Source organism: Hirundo rustica, chromosome 1 (genome assembly GCF_015227805.2).
Source record: "Hirundo rustica isolate bHirRus1 chromosome 1, bHirRus1.pri.v3, whole genome shotgun sequence".
In the NCBI taxonomy this organism is placed as follows: domain Eukaryota; kingdom Metazoa; phylum Chordata; class Aves; order Passeriformes; family Hirundinidae; genus Hirundo; species Hirundo rustica.
The window spans coordinates 72,749,326-72,767,345 of NC_053450.1; the positions used below are offsets into that span (position 1 = coordinate 72,749,326).

General features: G+C 38.6%; 1 protein-coding gene across 8 annotated transcripts in view; it reads right to left on the reverse strand.

The window, feature by feature from the left end:
• SEMA5A (semaphorin 5A) overlaps positions 1-18,020 on the reverse strand; it is a 317,116-nt gene that overhangs the window by 19,268 nt on the left and 279,828 nt on the right. For all 8 annotated transcript variants that reach the window (XM_040072786.2, XM_040072776.2, XM_040072727.2 and 5 more), the window contains 2 exons: positions 15,818-16,043; positions 6,322-6,540 (listed from right to left, as the gene is read on the reverse strand). In XM_040072786.2, the coding sequence (XP_039928720.1) occupies positions 6,322-6,540; positions 15,818-16,043 (445 nt within the window). The remainder of the gene's footprint in view (positions 1-6,321; positions 6,541-15,817; positions 16,044-18,020) is intronic.

Below are 18,020 nucleotides of genomic sequence, written 5' to 3' on the forward strand. Positions count from 1 at the left end.
GGTTGGTCCCTTTAGGAAGAAGGTTCCTTTTAGCTACAAAGGTGCTATCAAACTGTGCTCTTTCCTTTACAGTAAAGCAAACAACTTTTTGCCTACTGCCCATTGTTGAGGTTAATAAGTATTTCTTCACTGTAATGAAAAAAACACACACCATAGGGAAGAGGATGTGCCAGGAAGAAACAGCATACAGAAACGGGATCTCCTGAGGACACGACAAACAATCCACACAACTGGAGAATTTCCAAGAGAAAATTAAGTAAACTGGATACCCTGCTATGCACTTTGGGTTTTACAAGGAAGTGTGGGCAGACACACTGACATCACCTGCTTTCATGAGATAGAATTGCAGGCTCCTTTATAAACTGTCTCCATGTTGGGCAGCCTCCTGCTCCCTTCCAAACACCTGGGGATCATCCCATTCCACATCACTTAGTCTACTTCTTTTTTCCAATCCTGTGGGATACTGCTGCATGTTTCAGTGGGAAAAGAACATTTTTTACATCATAGTTTACAAAGGCAAAGTCTTATTTCTGGGATACCTTTTATTCATAAAAGTGATGCTGGATGAAACAAACAGTCAAAACAGTGCAATGCAGATACACAAGGCAAACAAATGGTTCTAAGAAAAGAACAACAACAAAATCTAACGGTCCACTTGGGTTTAAGTCTGTAACTGAGACTTTTAAGTCAGAAAACCAACAGTTGCTTCAAAGAGCAGTTCATCCCTCTTCTTGCTGACTATAGAAGAACCTAGAAAGAACAGTGCATGTTATAAAATGGGCTTCAGCCTCCATTTAATGGAGCAACGTTTTTTCCTTCTGATTTATGAAGCTACTGCAGGATAAATTTTATTCTTTTAAATACATTCTTGTTGTCTTGTGGCCAAATATGAGTTCTAAGAAAAAAAATAATAGGAGAAGAGGAAAACAATAAAGGCAAAAAAATAATAAAAAAATAAAACCAATAAAAAGCAATTGGCTTTAGGGGATGCATAAATAACTTACACAGTCTTTCAGGGACTTTTGTATCTCTGAAACTCATTATTGCTATTAGAAAGTTTAGTGAAATATGAATTTATTCAGATCTTCTCAGCTAAAATGTCAGGACTAAACTAAACTGTAGCTACTATACTAAAAATCTGAAATTGATAACATCCCAAAATATTGTCATGAAGTATCAGAATTTCAAATCTAAGAGATGGAAGCTTTCCCTCTAATCCTCCACCATGCCCTGAGGAGAAGAGAGCAGGAACTCCTACATGCTACTCAGTGGTGCTCACACAGCTCTGCTTTAAATGTCTAATTAAAGCACATCAGCCAAGTGTTCTCATACCCCTATGCAAAGGAATATAAGAGAAGGCAACAAGAAACAAAACAAAACACAAATGAAGAAAAGTCATCTTTTCCTAGGGAGATAACTGAAGAGATGTGCAATACTGTGAACTAGGACAGTGCTCTTTAGGTTTGATTGTATTATTGTCGGGCAAACAGATCTTATAGTCGGCAAATTCCTGTAATTTTTTTTTAGATTTTCAGAATTTATCACTCACACCCTTCTCTTCCTCATCTATTTCTCTTCATAATGTAAATATCTTGCAAACCCCCAAGGATAAAAAACCCTGATATGACTGATTTTAGATTCCTTTTATTACTGACCGCAGATTAGTAACTCAAACAAAACAGAAACGTCATTAAGCATTCACAGATCCTTTCCATAGTTACTGAGGCTGTTCAGTTCATTTTTGCCAGCTTAATGCTATTCACATCTCTGAGACATAAAAAAAGAGCTGAGGCACAGGTTCAAAGCATAATTTGTTAGTGCAAGACAATAGTTCAGATTTTCCTACCCCTCAAAGTAGCTTAGACAGATAGAAACAGCACTGAGAACGTGCCTTTACCCTGCACTGGCTCACAAACTATTTCTGCAGATTATTCGGGAGTGTAGTAGCTAGTTGAAGGCAAAATTGTATGAGGGATCATTCTAAAACTTGAACAATACGGACAAATCATCTTCCATGACCTGAATACAATTTCTGGCAATTTTCTGCCACTGTTCAATTCACTATTACATATTCAGCCTTCAAATACTATGAGCAAAAGGCCCAGTGACTGCTACCAATCTGCCCATCAGTGGACCATTTACTACTGCAGAAAAAAAATCATTTTCTCTCTCCCCTGCAGGCTAAAAAAAGGTTTAATAGAACTCACTGAAGGCAGAGTCTAGATGACTTCAGCACTTGTTTGAAGTTCTGGGATTGTGCATTTAACCATTAATTTCTGTTTATTAATATATTAGTAAGTACATTTAAGATGCTGCAAGTGTTGCAAGACTCTTAACCAGCCTTGTACACTTTGATTGCTCCATGGGGTTTTTCACTGTGAAACACTGCTCAGTGTATTTTTCTATCAGTCCCCTTTCTCAGCAGTATACATCATGAGGGGTCGATCCTCCCTGCAATAAGCAGAAGAAGAAGCAAAGCAGAATTGAACTTGCAGTGGCAGGAAGGGTTCTTTATGACTTCCATATGGCTTCCTCTGCCTGCAAACCAGAATATTTCTGGAAGTGGAATGACTGGGCTGGACTGTTACTAAAGGGTTTTGTGCCAGAAGGGAACTGAGGTGACGCTGTCCTTAACCTGGAGGAGCTCAGGAAAATCTTAGACAGCATCAAATTCTTTGTTCAAATTTTAGTTTTAGTACTATGGAAAATGCTTTCAGGTCAAGATGAGGACAAAATCCCCTCACATTCCTTAGCTTTTCTGTCTCTTTCATTAAAAAATTAAGAGAATTCAAATTTATTGGCATGCTTCTCCAGTAAGAATTTATTTCCCTTCCTACAAGTTTATAATCAGGTCTAATTTATGGATAAGCCTTATTCTGCAACAATATTTTACTCTCCCATTTTTACTCTCAAAAAAAGTTTTCCCTTCAGATTTATCCGAGATCTGATTTAGCCTCCTACGTTTTTTTCTTAATTACTGGCAAATAGTAATTCTGTAGCTGAGGAACTTTGTGATTCCTTGTTGCAAGCTATGAAACATCTAAATACTTCATTCACTCTCTACAACTTTATTCAAATTTGCTTTGCACTGAAAAGAAGCATAAAACTTGTTAATAAAATTATTAGATAGATTAGGGCACTGCTTCTTGCTTCAGAAAGGCCCACTTGACTTTATATCAATTAATTTTTTAAAACATTTTCAAATTCAAAGTGCAGTTTCAACCTCTGCCTTAAAATTGATGTTTTTTTGTCTAGGGTACGGTAAACAACTAGGGCCTCTATAACAAACTTGTAAGTGTGTTTTACTGGTTAAAACATTTTCTTTCAAAAAATATAACAGTGAATAGCTGCAGAGCTTAATAAAAATACCACTTCTGAAAACTTTTGACATTTTAACTTTAAAAAAATTCTCAAAAAAATCAAGACAGCATTTAATTTGAAAATCAACAACAAGGGCTGAACAACAAATCTAGCCGTTTTATAGACAATCTGTGTCCCTTTAATGAATGTATTTCAATTACTACAGTATGGCGACACAATCAGATATCTCAGAGCTTGTGAGCAGAGCTGGTACCTCATACCACACCACTCACGTGCTTCAAAGGAAGCTGGCAGCAGTGTCCTATGGAGAGATTCCCTTTGCAAGGGAAGCAGGAGCCAACGAGGAGTTGTTTTCTTCACCTACTGCATACATCCCTGGGGAGGTTTGCACACATTGGTACAATGGTCTTCTAAATCTTCGATTTAATGAATTACTGCCAAACTACTTGAACAGTGCAGTTACATGAAACAGAATTGTTTCTTTTATTATCCTGGAAAAAGCAAGGCACTATGATCCAGTCTGGGAACTGAGGAATCAGATCATGCATGAGGGCTGTGCCCACATAGGGAAGACTTGGACCAAAATTCCCTAATTCTCTGAAAAATGTTGGCTCTCTATTGCTTCCCTTCTATTTCTCCCCAATAGTGCTTAGTGTAGAAACCCTTCACTTGTCATGTAAGAGCATCATCTCTTCCCTTGATCTCCTCAGGTGTTCACACTCCCAGATAGAGAAGCTATAAAATGAGCAATTGAAGCTACATTTCTCCTTGGATACAGCAAGAAAATTGCACCAGAAAGCACTGTCTGGTTGTGCCCAAGTGCCTCTTTTAGAACTTCAATGGCTCAATGGGCATTTCCCCAGATCAAAATAGGGATCCTCAGTAGAAATTCCCCATGGATCTACCCCACCAGCAGGAGAGTTGGGGGCTTGGAGTGCCTCAAGGCATTCAAGTTTTCAAACAATTCTACTGTTCCTGTTAGTAATAAAACTGCAGAGACATTTGCTTTCAGTGAACAGCCAGAATGTTCACAGAGCTCTGGGTTCATAGGCTGTGTGCTAAAACCTATTATTTAGGTTCAATTCAAGATGGAAACATGTTTTTCAAGAAACTGTGTCCTCCTGAGAGGGAAGTGCTGTTTTCTGCACAGATCTTCTGCTTCAATTCTGATGCAAGGAACGGACAGTGAATGTTAGAGGGCTTTAAAAGCTTAGGGAGGCACTGCAAAAAGATTGGGAAAATACTCATATTACAAAAAAACAATGTATTTGTGACTTAGGGAAAACAGTTTTAATTTGAAGCCATGTATGTATATGTCAATACACATGTATGCTTTAAAATAGTGGTACGCATACGTAGTAGGTATATTGCCATATATACAATATATATTGTATTGTATTTCTGCCTGGTTTGGAACCAAAACCTCCACACCACAGTAATTCTTCAGGTCCACTCTTGAATAAATGATAAAATCTTCAAGTTGTCAACAAGAAAATATGAAGCACTGCTATACATGGTTAATACAAGTAAAGATGTATGAAAGCTTATTCCTAAATTTACATTTTGCTGTTGGAAAGAACTGAGTCTTTCAGTCTTCTTTCCTTCTTCCTCTATTGTTTCTTACCTTGAATTCTCTCTTCCTAAACCAATAGCACCTTCTTTCCTTCATGTGTTCTCCCATACCCTTCCCCTTTCTCCTCCCACAAAGCCTCTGCAAAGCTCAAAAGCCTTTCAGTTTTAATGTCTGTTTTATGAAGGGTGAAGTGTGACTGAAACCAGGATTTCCTCCCCCCCGTCATGTCAACAATAATTTTTAATCCAAAGTAGTTTCTTGTAAACATATATTCTGCTTGTAATCCCTTTCACAGAATCATAAAACAACTTCAAATTAAAGAGAAATTCAAGATTTCAAGAACAATATTTATGGACTACTTAAATAACCACCTAATTTGGTGATCAGTTGTGAACCTTATTTGCTGGCAACTCCACACTTAAAAGCTAACACAGATTTAATGCCAGCAATCACTGTGATGAAAATAATATTTTGAGTTTAAATGAAGACTAGGCCAGATTTCTCATGTCTTGCCAGAATGTCTTTTTTTTTTCCCTGTAAGTTTACATACTAAAATTACATTTTTACAGTCAGTCTCACAAGTTAAAAAAGATATCGCCATTAATTGTGGGAGCCACAAAGGCTCCCACAGGAAGCTGTGCCTTCCCCTGGAGGGAAAGTGAGCTGTGAAGCAGTGAAGCTTCCCATAGGGAGTCTCCCTGGGACACATGCTCTCTGGTTAGGGAGAGCACACGGGGACAAAACCCAAGAGCCCTTGCAAGCATGCAGATTCCTTGACCCCCATTGGTTCATTCTGTACTTCCTAGTTTTCCTGTTTCCCCGTTGATCCATTTTTGGATCCTTCCCCTGATCGGTTGTTTCCCAATTCTGTAACCCCATTGGCCCAAGTGCAAACCACCTCCCCCCCCCAAGTTCCCTATATCACCAGGGTGGTCGGGACCCTCGGGGTTCTTCGGCTGTCAGTTCCAGAGAATAAAGAAGACTCCGGAGAATCTCCTGCCTCCTGCCTCTTCTTTCCTGCACTGCCTGAAGAGAGCTGCCCTGGGAGAAGCAGCCCAGCTGAGCTGGCCCACCAGCCTTGCCTCCACAGGCACTGAGAGCCTTTGCGCTCAGATGCCCCAGCAACCCTCACAAAAAGAGCAATCACTAGGGTGTGCCTGTGCCTCTGAAGCAGAGGGCGTCCTTTATAAAGGTGACTCACTGTGGAAGGTCGCAGCACCCTGAAGAGCTCCAGTGGCTGGCCTTCAGTGGCCACAGCAATTAATACTCTTGACGATAAATTTATTGACATCACATGGGAATATTACCCAAATCCACTCACATTATAAAGGTAAATTTGAGCTGCAATTGATTCAAGAACCAAAACCTCAATAAATTTGAGGATGAGCTAATTCATTTTCACTTCTTTCATTTAATTTGAAACTTACCTGGGCAAGGCAAAATGTTGCATTCCTGGTATTCTAGAGACGGGCCAAGGCAAGGAAGTCCCCCATACTTGGGCTCAGGATTGCTGCAGACACGTTTGCGATTCCGGATACCTCTACTGCAGTCACGACTGCACTGAGACCATGGAGACCAGGGTGACCAGGCTCCATTGATGGTATGAGCAGAGTATCGTCCAGAACGCAAGAAGTCCCCTGACAATCCTAATAAAAAAAGATAAAAAAATTAATACTGAATTAAAACAGTATCTCATCCCAGAGCAACCTTTTCCTCTTCAAATTTACTCCTAGGCTTCTAATGGTAAATAATATGAAGAGAAGGGTCCTGTCATTTAGCCTTACAATCTAAGCCCTAGTTTCCTCTCAAGAATCTTTTCTATAGTAGAAACTTCATATTCACTTACAGAGAACTCCAGCGAAGAGTTGGATCCAACACTTCAGTTAAAACTTTATGGCCGCATTGACTGAACTAGACAATTTATTCCACCAAAGAATGATAAAAAAATATCTCTCTCTTTCACAGGAATTACCATCAGAGAATCTCCAAATACATTATACAGATTAATTGCCTCTGTTTCACAGGAAGAATGTGACAAAGGAGACAGGACTGAGTTTCCTGTGACAATTCATTGAGCCAGCTCGCCTGGTGCTCCTGCAGGGCTCTGCCTACTCAATCCACCCAGCCTTCACTGCTGCTGGCTGTGCACAGAGGCTCATGGGCATCCCATGCACAGTATTCATCCTAGCCATATTTAGACTACAGATAATGTTCACTAAACACCCCCCCACACCCCCCCCCACCCCCATAGAAAATTCCTTTTTAAAATAATCATCTAGCAAGTAGAAAACATATTTTCTAAGTAAGTTTAGTACAGAGAAAAGGCATTTGATTAAACAGCAATGGATGATGTCTGCTATTTATCGGTGAGAGGGAACACACAGATCATAGCATACAACCAATAGGCCTGGATATAGTCCTGGGTAGAGTTCTAATAATCTGCAGTTAATTTGAGTATCTCTGTCACTGTGAGGCTTGGTCCTGCATGTGAAAAATATCCCCCAACTGTACTAAGCACAACACTGAAATCACTCTTGAGCTGTAGCTTTACCTCTAAGCATCATTACTAAGCATCTCCACCAACACTACTGGGATTTCCTACTGTTGCCAAAGCAGATTGATGGACCAATACAAGTCCAATACAAGTACTTTTATTACAAGTACTTGTTTAAGTAGCTGTGATGAGAGAAGGTCCTGTGAGTGGTACTTCAGCCAGCAGAGGATGTGGCTGGCTCTCTGTGCTAGAGCTTCAGTATTACCAAGTACAAAAGTGCAGATGAATTGTATCATCAACAGTTGAGAAATGCAGGGGATTGTTTGCAGCTGTAAGTGAGGCAAAAATGTTTGTTCTTAAATTGTTTTGTGCCCTGCCCACAGGCATAGGCAGTGTGCAAGCAGAAATGGAGATAAAGAATTACTGAACGATGCCGGGAAAACAGACAGAAGTAATACTGTGAAGAGTCTGCCCAACAGCAGTCCTGCACTGAACAGGATCAGCATTCTGCATAACCTTGATGGAGGAGCCTCTTATTTGCAGCGTCCACCCTATTTCTACCCATGGTTACGGCATTAGTAACACTGCTTAACTTCTTCCCCAAGAAATGTATTCACAATCATCCCAAAGTAGATGAGGGTTTGCACATTCAACATTTGATAATGTGAAATACTGGAATGATGATGCATTGACACAGAAATACTGGTAATAAGAAACTGGTGAAATTAATAAGAAAACAGCAGAACTGCAATATAAAAATGACTAAAAATGGGTAAAACCTGTCAGGAATTGTAGAGGGTAACTATTTCTCTCCTGCTGAGCCAGATTCTATTACAGAGATATTAAAAACAGCATTTCAAAGAACATGACATACATTCAAATGCAAAAAAGGGAGCAAATACAGAGAAACAGAATGCCAATAATGAATACAGGTCCACTTTCCTGCTCTGTAAGACCCTTTTCTTGTAATTTGGTATCATTCTGGTCATCTCAGCCTATGTATGCAGTGAGCTGTGAGAACAAAATAGTATATTTTATACCAGAATTCTAAATCAAGGGGGTTTTTATGCTATTAAACTAAGAGCAATGCAAATGATGAAAAAAAGTATTAACCAGACCAGACTGCCAGTCATTCCATTCATAAATCACTGCAGGGTGTATCACTTCATAAGAATACTAGGATATTTTAAAGATATTTTTGCAGGATATGTATAGCTTTTTAAGTCCTAAAGAAAATGTGTGACCTTATCTGACATTATGGTGTTAGATTTCTTGAGATTTAAATTAGGGACTGGGGAGTGGAATCTTCTAAGGGAAAGCTCTAAGGTAGTTTAGCTCTGAAACAGAAAAATATTCCAAAGAATCTTTTCAGTGTGGAGTTTGCTCTGCAGAAAGTGTTCCCCTGATTTTTTTTTCTTTCTAAAGCATTAAAAAATTCATTATAAGGACCAGTCTTTTCACAGTTTTACAGTAGTTAATACAGTGCTCATAAAGGGACTTTTTGAATTTTCTGTTCAGAAAGAAACTACACAATAAGAAATTAACATTATACCATTAACAGCGCAAAAAGTGACAAGATCAGTTTGCATTCTGGAAATACTGTTCTATCTACTCCTTGAACAACATTATAGCCTTTTACAAGGAGGGGACAAGGTGCACAGATGAGGGGAGAACAGTGGATAATGCTTATCTCAAATTTATTATGGGTTTTAACACTGTTTTAACACTGTTTTAACAGTTTTAACACTGACTCTCATAACTTCCTGCTAGACAAGTCAACAAAGTATGAGCTAGGTAAGTGGACAGTGCAATGTTTTGAAAACTGGCTGATCAACTAGGCCCAGAGGACCTTAATGGCTCAGTGATGATCCATTAAGAGGTCAGCTCCAGCAAAGCCACGAGGTTCAATCCTGCTTAACACCAGCATTAATAAGCTGGACGAGTTTGCCTTGACTGTGAAGACTGGTCAAAGGGTCGTGTCACACTTTGACAAGTCAGAGAGAAACCTCATTGAGTTCAGCTGGGAAAAATGCAGTCTTGAATCTGCACAGGAACAGCCCCATGCAACCATACTTTGATGCCAGCCACCTAGAAAGCAGCTCTGCAGAGAAGGATCTTGGAGTACTAGAGGACAGAAAGCAAAGTGAGCCAGCGATGTGCCTTTGTGGAAAAGAAGGCACTTGGATTACACTGGGAAGAGTTATTCCAGTAGGTCAAGGAAGAATCTCTCCCCTCCACTCAACACTGGTAGAGAGGCCATCTGGGGCTCTGGACCCAGTTCCTGAGTCTTTCAGCTGAGAAGCCTTTTCTATTAACTGAGGTGGTAGAGGGGATGGGGGGCAATATAAAACTAATAAAAAGATTACATTATAGAATTTTTTCAAGCAAAAATTCTTCAGAAAGTAAGTGCATACACAGAACCAAGTCCTAGCCTTATCACAGTTAACATCAAATTCGACAGGAGAAGGCATAAATAGAAAAGAATTGTAATCTTTCAGAGCAAGTGGCACAAAACTGAAAACTCCATCTTGTCTCATTGAACTGTGGTTTTCTTGCTTGCTGCTTCTGTTTGCAGTTTGGGCCACTTTCAGATTGTTCTACAACCGACTCCAGGGACAGAAACCAGATTGTGCCACCCAACAAAATCCAACATTAAGCTGCTTTTCTCAGCTTACTGCTCCCAAGATAAATTTATATAAATATATAAACCAGGATGCTACCAGGCCACTTGGCATGGTAGCAGCAAAAGTCTAGTTTCCAGAACATAATCTTAGTCCTCCTTATTTAAAGCCCATCTACAGAAATAATTGTAAATCTGCAAAGAGAATGATCAGTCATAGCATTTATTCATCAACAATAAACCTATGAAGTTTTCCCAAGACGGACAGAACAGCTGTAAGTCAAATTCCGATCTGACCTTTATGAAAGGTTCATCATTCAAACATTTTAACCTAAATTGTTCTCAGAAAGCCTATGACTGACTTAGAGCAAGCCATACTCAAGTAATAAACTGCTGCACGCTGTGGTTAGAAAAGGGGATTTAACTACCTGATCCCAGTACAATTTTAAAAAGGCAGCTGTGCTTCTCTAAGGGGAGAAGTTCCACATGTAAAAGCAAGTACTGCAAAAACTGCAGTAAAAGCAATTACAGTGATTTTGTGGACAAAATAAAATCAACTTCTAAGATCATAGAAGTCAGAAGTTATGAACTGACATCTAAACAAAAGAAATTTTTCTCATTTTAAGCACTTCTCCTTTGTTCAATATCAGTAAAATTACAGAGAAATTAGTACTTCTCTGCAGAAGATTCACTTGTTCCATAATACAAATATACCTGAAAACAATTGTCCACTTAATTTACATAATTCTGATATAAACCAAGATGATTTATAAGTAATTTTTTAAAACTTTTTGGTTGAATTGAAATAGTTTCATAAATCCATAATAAATTAATCCTGTTTGAAGACATGTTAACGTGAAAGTCACCTGCCCTGACTAGCATAGGAGAAAAAAAATCTGCCTTTGCAAAAGCCTGTAATGAGACTTTGGTTAACCTGATTCTGCTTGAAAACTGCAACACTCTCAGCCAAGTTTAATTAATTTGCCTTAAAAGTGAGGCTCTATTAAAGCACCTAGTTTAATAATAATTCCCTAGTCTAGCCTGTAGCTAAGTAATACAGCCCTAAGTAAGAGAGAAGTAGCTGCGACACCTGATAAATGATATTACTTGACTGATTTATGACTTATGTCCTCCAGTTCCAACCTAACAAAGAAAACTCAATAATCCAAGCAGTCTAGGTTCATGGCTTTAGGAAAAGATGATCTGAAGCCAAAATTCAGGTATCCTGAATCATTTCTAAATGACAGAATAAAATACTGCTTGAAGTGCAGATGTAACAAGGATACGCAAAGATTGTTTCAGTGTTGTCACTTTCTGAAGATAGTCTGCAAGTTATTTGACAATATTATTTAAGCATACATGTTATATAACTTCAGGCCTAAATACCTATAACTTCTAAAAACTGTATAAACCTTTAAAACATAGTAAAATTGAAATAGTAAAACAAAATGGCAAACATTAATGCAATGCAAAGGTGACATATTTAAAAAACCCAAAGAGTATGCAGATGGAGAACGTCACATCAGCCTGATAACTTTATTTCTTGTACATAGCTTTTCTGAGTTTAAGTATTTAACCCCAAAGTTCCACCAAGCTGTACTTTGCAAATCAAACTTGAATTTGTCATCAAATTCAGTTCTAACTTCCGGAATTAATTTTGTTCTTACTCAGTATACCATAGCTTAGCTTCAGTATGACAGTATAAGGGATAACATCTCCAAACATACTCCTCCTGACTACAGGACGTTCCTGATTATCAGCACATGTTCTATTCTGTAAAAAATTCTGAATGCACTATAGATTTCCTGTGAGTATTACAAGGAAAGATTTAATCAAACTTTTCACAAGCGATCATAGCCACTAGAAGATTAATTCAGACAAAATCACAAAAACTGCCTTCAAAAACAATGTTATGAGGTTTGAGATAGAGGAAGCAGCAACAACTAGCAGTATAGGTGCAGATTACCAGGTGCCTGGGGAAAAAAAAAAAAAAAAAAAAGAAAACAAAAGACTCTTTAAGACTGAAGTGACTGAAATTTTAAGTATTTCCTTTGTAAATTGCCTTCAGAAGGTATTTTGGAAGGTAACCTGGTCTAGCTCTGGCCATGTCAAAGTCAAATGTCTTGTCTAAGCCCACCATTGCTGCCTGCGTTGTACATCGTGGAAAGAAGGCAGCGTCTATCTCCAGAGGGTGAACTGCACCCATTACATCAGATGCTTATCTTCAGTGGATCGCTGATTCCTCAGGGTGGTGAAGTTCTCTTTGTAGACTACTACAGAGTCTAGACTTTGGTAAGATAAATTCAACCTAGAAACATCAGGCAACCTCATACCATGTGAAATATTCATCCCTGGGTTAAAAAATTATGTTTTCAATAAAATTATTACTGTTTATGTATCAGATAACCTTACAGAGAACCAGTGTGTTTAATGTAGATATTTAATATGTTTCACAAGCACATATTAAAGCCTAGAATAATGTAATTTCTATACTCTGAATGCTGGATTGTACAGAGAGTGCATTAAGATGTATAACAATGTACACAATCTCTTTCGGTTTATTTGAAATAGCTGTCTCCTTCCTATCTGAGCGCCATATGAAAACCCAGAGGCAGGTAACAAGATTTATTTTTCTTTCCTCTTAATCAAACTTCAAATCAGAAAAGCATGAATACACTCTGCAAATGCTACTGCTTACTTGATTGAGATAGAAATCTTACCATACTCAGGAGGAGTCTAGTGGGTTTCTGGCAAGAAGTTCTATCTCTAAGCTCAGACAACAAAGAAAGCTTGCTTTGCTAGCATCTGACAGTGAAACATGATTCTGTTTAACACAGCATGACTATAGTTGCACAGTGGGAGATTATAGGCAATGAGAAAATTTCTAACAAATGGCTCCTATCTGCAAGGAACAGAGAACTGATCTCTGCAGAACACATCTTTGGTAATGAGGTATGCCAAGCATTCTGTACCAGAATTAATCTTTCTGTAAAAGCCAGAAAATTGCTACCATTCGACATGGAGATAATGAAAATAATGCTTCACAGTATCCAGACTCTGGTCAGGTGGAAGTAAGTTATGATGTTTTCTTGCTATCTGGCCAGAAATAGTGACGGCATCTGCCACAATTCATGTTTTCCCATTCTCATGACTTCTCTCTGTTTCAAAAGCTATGGCTACTCTCCATGACTCTTATTCGTGTATTTTCTTCCAGTGAAATCAAGGAGCAGTAGAGTGGTTGTGTGTTGGCCCACTCAAAACCTGGGAGAAGGGAAGTGCTCCTGAATCCTGCAGTTTAGATGCAGTCAGCAAGTTTCATCTCATCAACAAATCAAAATGGTGCCCCCTCACTCCGCCTCAACAAATGTTCCACTCCAAACTGTTCTGGCATCCATAATCAGAAAATGACTAAGCAAACAGTCTCAAAATAAAATGTGCTATTTTCACCAGAAGTGTATTGGTTAATGCAGCCACTTGGAACACCGATCGAGTTTCACCTTTCATTACAGACTAATTAAAGAATCACTGGCCAAAAAGAATGAAAGAATGAGCACATATTAATGACAAAGCCATAAAGGCACTCACTAGGAAGATCAGACAGATGTATAATAGTTTCTGCCCTGTCAAGTACTCAATAAAAAGTACTAAAATATTCAATAGTTTTGGGATTAGTCAGCAAAAATTCTTCACCCAGATGAACATTTCTATTAGTATGCAACAGGATTGGGGTCATGCACATACATTGCTCCAGTGATGAATTATTTCCAAATGAATCAAAGCAGCAGCTTCAGCAAGATGCAACAAAACAAGTACAATGCCAGGAAATTCAGGAGTATTACATTCAGGAAAAAAAACAATAATAAAAAAAAATCTTCAAGCTAATCAGGCAAAGAATGCATCTGAACCACCATCCCTGCACCCATCACTTGCACACTGAAAAAATGCTTTATTTAACAAATGGTTCGGTTTGTTACTTCTGCCTGTTTTCTGCAGGAGTCAACTGATGCATCCAGCTCCAGGAGTGGTCTTATGATCATGACTTCAGAGCTAAGAGAGGAGTCTCCAGGCCAAGTTTAAATTTCTTGCAGCAATGTGATTTACAACAAACTGGCTCTTCCTGGTTTGCCCTACTGACCTCCTCTCTTGTCGTGCATTGGCCTTTGTATATTCCTTCCTTACACTGCGCCATTTCAGCTGTCAGACCAGATTACACCTAGATTCTCCTACAGCTTTACTTATACTTGTGATGACTTTCCCAAGTCTGCACTACCTGGTGAAAAAAATATTCTCTTTCTCATTTAATCTCATGAAATTTTAAAAATGCATCATCCATGTCTAAGTGCTGGAAGACAGCAAAAAGCAGCAGCACTACCTTGAAGTCTCATTAAGAACAAGACACAGGTCATACACCAATTCTTGCAGAGCAAAATCTTTGCTCAATATAAGTCTGAAATTTAGTTTGGATGAAAACAGAAGAGAAGAAACACTTTCGTAAAGAGTTGCTCCATACCAAAATCTGCTTTGCTATCCAGACCTAAATGAAACCCCAACATTTGACACTGGAGATTATCTGAAATGGGACTAACATAGAGCACAAAACTAAGTCTTATCTGGAGTACCACAGGTTCTGTTTCATTACTTCACACTCTTCACTACTATATATTTCTTCAAAAAATGACTAACATTCTGTCCCCTCAAAAGATACACAGATGCCAAGTGAAACAATAAAGGTTTTGTACAGGATGAAGGGGGGATGGAAGTTTCTAGCACATTATCACAGAGCCAACTCTGCAGCCTCCCCCACCTACCCCACTACTAAAACCTTGACATGTAAACCTACTACCAGCAGGAGCTTAAAACTGACTTTCACAATAGTTTGTCTGTCTGAAAAATACTGAGAATTAGAAAGTCTGGGGACTCAGAAACTGTTCTCCCTTTGTTGTCTCAGATAAGCTAACTGCCTCCAGTCATACTTTTATTTTTTCAGCTAATCTGGGTCTTGTGAAGATGCAAAAGACTATGTAAGAGGAAAACAGGCCTATAAATATTTAAATATAACAATTTAAAAAATTAATATTTTTTAGATTATGACTAAAATATAATACTTTAAAAGATAAACTTATAAGTAATTAAAACTAGATAATCAATGAAATGCATTAATAAAATTAGAATGACTGTCACAATTTCTCCTAGTTTAGATTTTTTATACATACATAAAACTGTGCATTACTGATAGGAAAAGAAGAAAATTCTGGAACAAAGTAATTCCAATTTAAAGTCATCTATATTTGAAAAGACTTTGAAGGAGTTTGGCTTTCAATCTCAGAAATAAACAGAACTCTAAATTACTAGCAAAAGCTCAACATAAACTTTTATAATGGAAATTATCCAGTTCATAAACTCCTTATTTATTTAAATACCTGTATGAATCTTACAGATGCTACTTCCAAACTACTGGGCAAAAGGTAGCAAAATACTCCAGAAATACGCTAACGTTGCACAAATTCACCCATAGTAAAAGCTCGGGATGGTATAGTAGGTAACAGAATCTTAGAACAACGGGACTACTGTGAAGAGATTTAACCTGGCAAATCTCATAACTGGTGGTGAAAGACGCTTTGTCTGGATGAGGATGCTACATCCAGAGAAATACAGGCTACGTTCCCTACTGGGATCACTACGCCCTCCTTTTCATTATCAGTTCTGTTACAAAAACACCGGCAAGCAGAAACTTCCACTCTGCGCTGCAGATGGAACTGCAGGCATGTCGCTAGCAGGGGGCATCGTGAGCCCGTCTGGCTCTGCTCACCGTCTGTCGAGCACCCGCTGGTGCCGTCGCTGGAGCAGTAGCGCATCTCGATGCGCTGCCGTCCCACCTCCAGCAGGTTTGGGTCGGGCAGGCGCGCCTTGCAGGTGTATCGGAAACGCTGCTCGTAGTGACCGCCGTTGTCTGAAATGTTCACCGGGGTCCAGGGGGTCCAAGGAGTTGTCTTTTTTAACTCCGGGCAGGCGTTGGTGTTACAGGGCTGGTATTCCTGAAAGAAAAAGGTCATCATAAACATAATCATCAAATAGGACCTTAAAACAGCCCAGAAACATTCAAAACAGACAAAAAGACAACCCTTTTGAAAAACATCTTCTGGTATTTTTTTCAACATTTCCCATAGCATTGATCATCAATACCAGTCTCAAGCTGAAATTGTTTTTTCAGCTTCTATGCACAGTACCACACTGCTTAAAACCAATAATATGCCCGTACGAAATAGATCGATTGCATCCATGAAAACAGTAAATCAAACACTCTAAGTGCCATAATCAAACATATCCCTTATAAATTAATAGCCACAGGTAAGGTGAAGCCAAATATGCTAAAGCTTTTAATTAAGAAGAATTCTGATAAACTGCAAGTACATGACACAAACAGGCAAATAATTCCTTGGTAACATCTATTGGCATATGAATAAGCAACCCACTGTCCATTTTGTATATTTCTTACATACTTCAAAAGGGACAACAGATAAAATATGTTTTATATTACAGATTCTGGCTCCCTGAGGTGCATGTTACTCATAGCTCCAGAACTGCTAAACCTATCTTCAGAAGCAAATTCCCTGTGGAGTGATATGCACTAAAAGGAACAGATGACATTAAAGAAACCAATGCAGAATTGCCAGTATTCTCACAAATGCAGACTTGTTAGTATTCTCAAGCCCCACAAACTATGTCTTCTGGTGAGTATCATCAAGGTCTGTAGGTCCCACCTATTCATTTACCCGAACAAAATATACTCCATCTGATGCAAATTCTTTGTAAAATATATGGATGAAATTAAACAACAATATCAGAATAAATTCACACTGAGCAATGATTAAAGATGAAAAGAAACAGGCATCAGTCTGAAAACTTTCAAATTTTCTCTCTACCTCCTGCCTGTTAGAGAGGGAAAATGAGCTCCTTCTGAAAGGGAGTCTGCTAAAGTTTGTAATTCCACTAAACACTAAAAATTAAGGAAACAATAGAAATAATGGTTTTATCATGTAGTACAACCTCCTTCTTCCATAACCTCTACCCCAGTTGATACCACCATATTCCAAGAAGAAATAGATTACCTGCCCCTCTCTTTCCCATGGCGATAATGTCCTTTTTATCTCATTTTTTTTTCAGTCCACTTCCTTTTCTCACAGATAGTCTAACCTATGAACATACCCAACTGGTCTTACAGTAATAATTTTCAACCCATATTTTAATTTAAAGCCTGTGTTGCTATTTCAAATCTAAAAGAAGCTTATTTTCTGAAAGCTTCTCTAATTTTTCCATCTGTTAGAGCTGGAAAAAAAAAAACAAACGGAAATCCCTGTCACACTAACACAGCGACACACCAGAGAACCCACCATTATGTTCAGGATTCTCAGGTTCTGAGGCCACAGGGACTTGTGACAACCTTGTCCTTCCACAGTTTTGTGCTACTTCAGAAATAAAGAACGCTTAGCCCAAAGGCCTAAGCTGGACTACTCTTGTTCTCTTCTGAGGGCTGTGCAAAGTCCCTTCCCACCTTAAAACCCGTTGATCACTTCTATGGTGACCACAAGTCATACTCAGGCACCATTCAGGAAAGATGATCAACCTTTCTGGGATCCGAGTGTAAGCCTAGTCTGGTTCTTTGGCTCAGAAGACAGGAAAGAGCAAGCAAACTATCTGGTCCTAGGTACAACAGGGGAAGTAATTTCTCAGTGCCTCCTCAGGAGTCAACTGTTTAAATCAGGTATGTTTTAGAATTAGGACAGAACATGTATCACTGTTTTTGCAGCACAAAACAGTGTTTGTTTTTGTTTTCTTTGGTTTTTTTTTAAGATGTCTAGCACTGATGAATCTATCACCTCCCTGGATCAGCTGTTCTGCTATTTAGTAATCTGCAAAGCTAACAAATTGCAAGTTAATATGAGACTGCATTTTCCCCTTAATTTAATTTTCCAGTCACTGAATTTTGCTGTGCATTTATCAATGATGCTGAC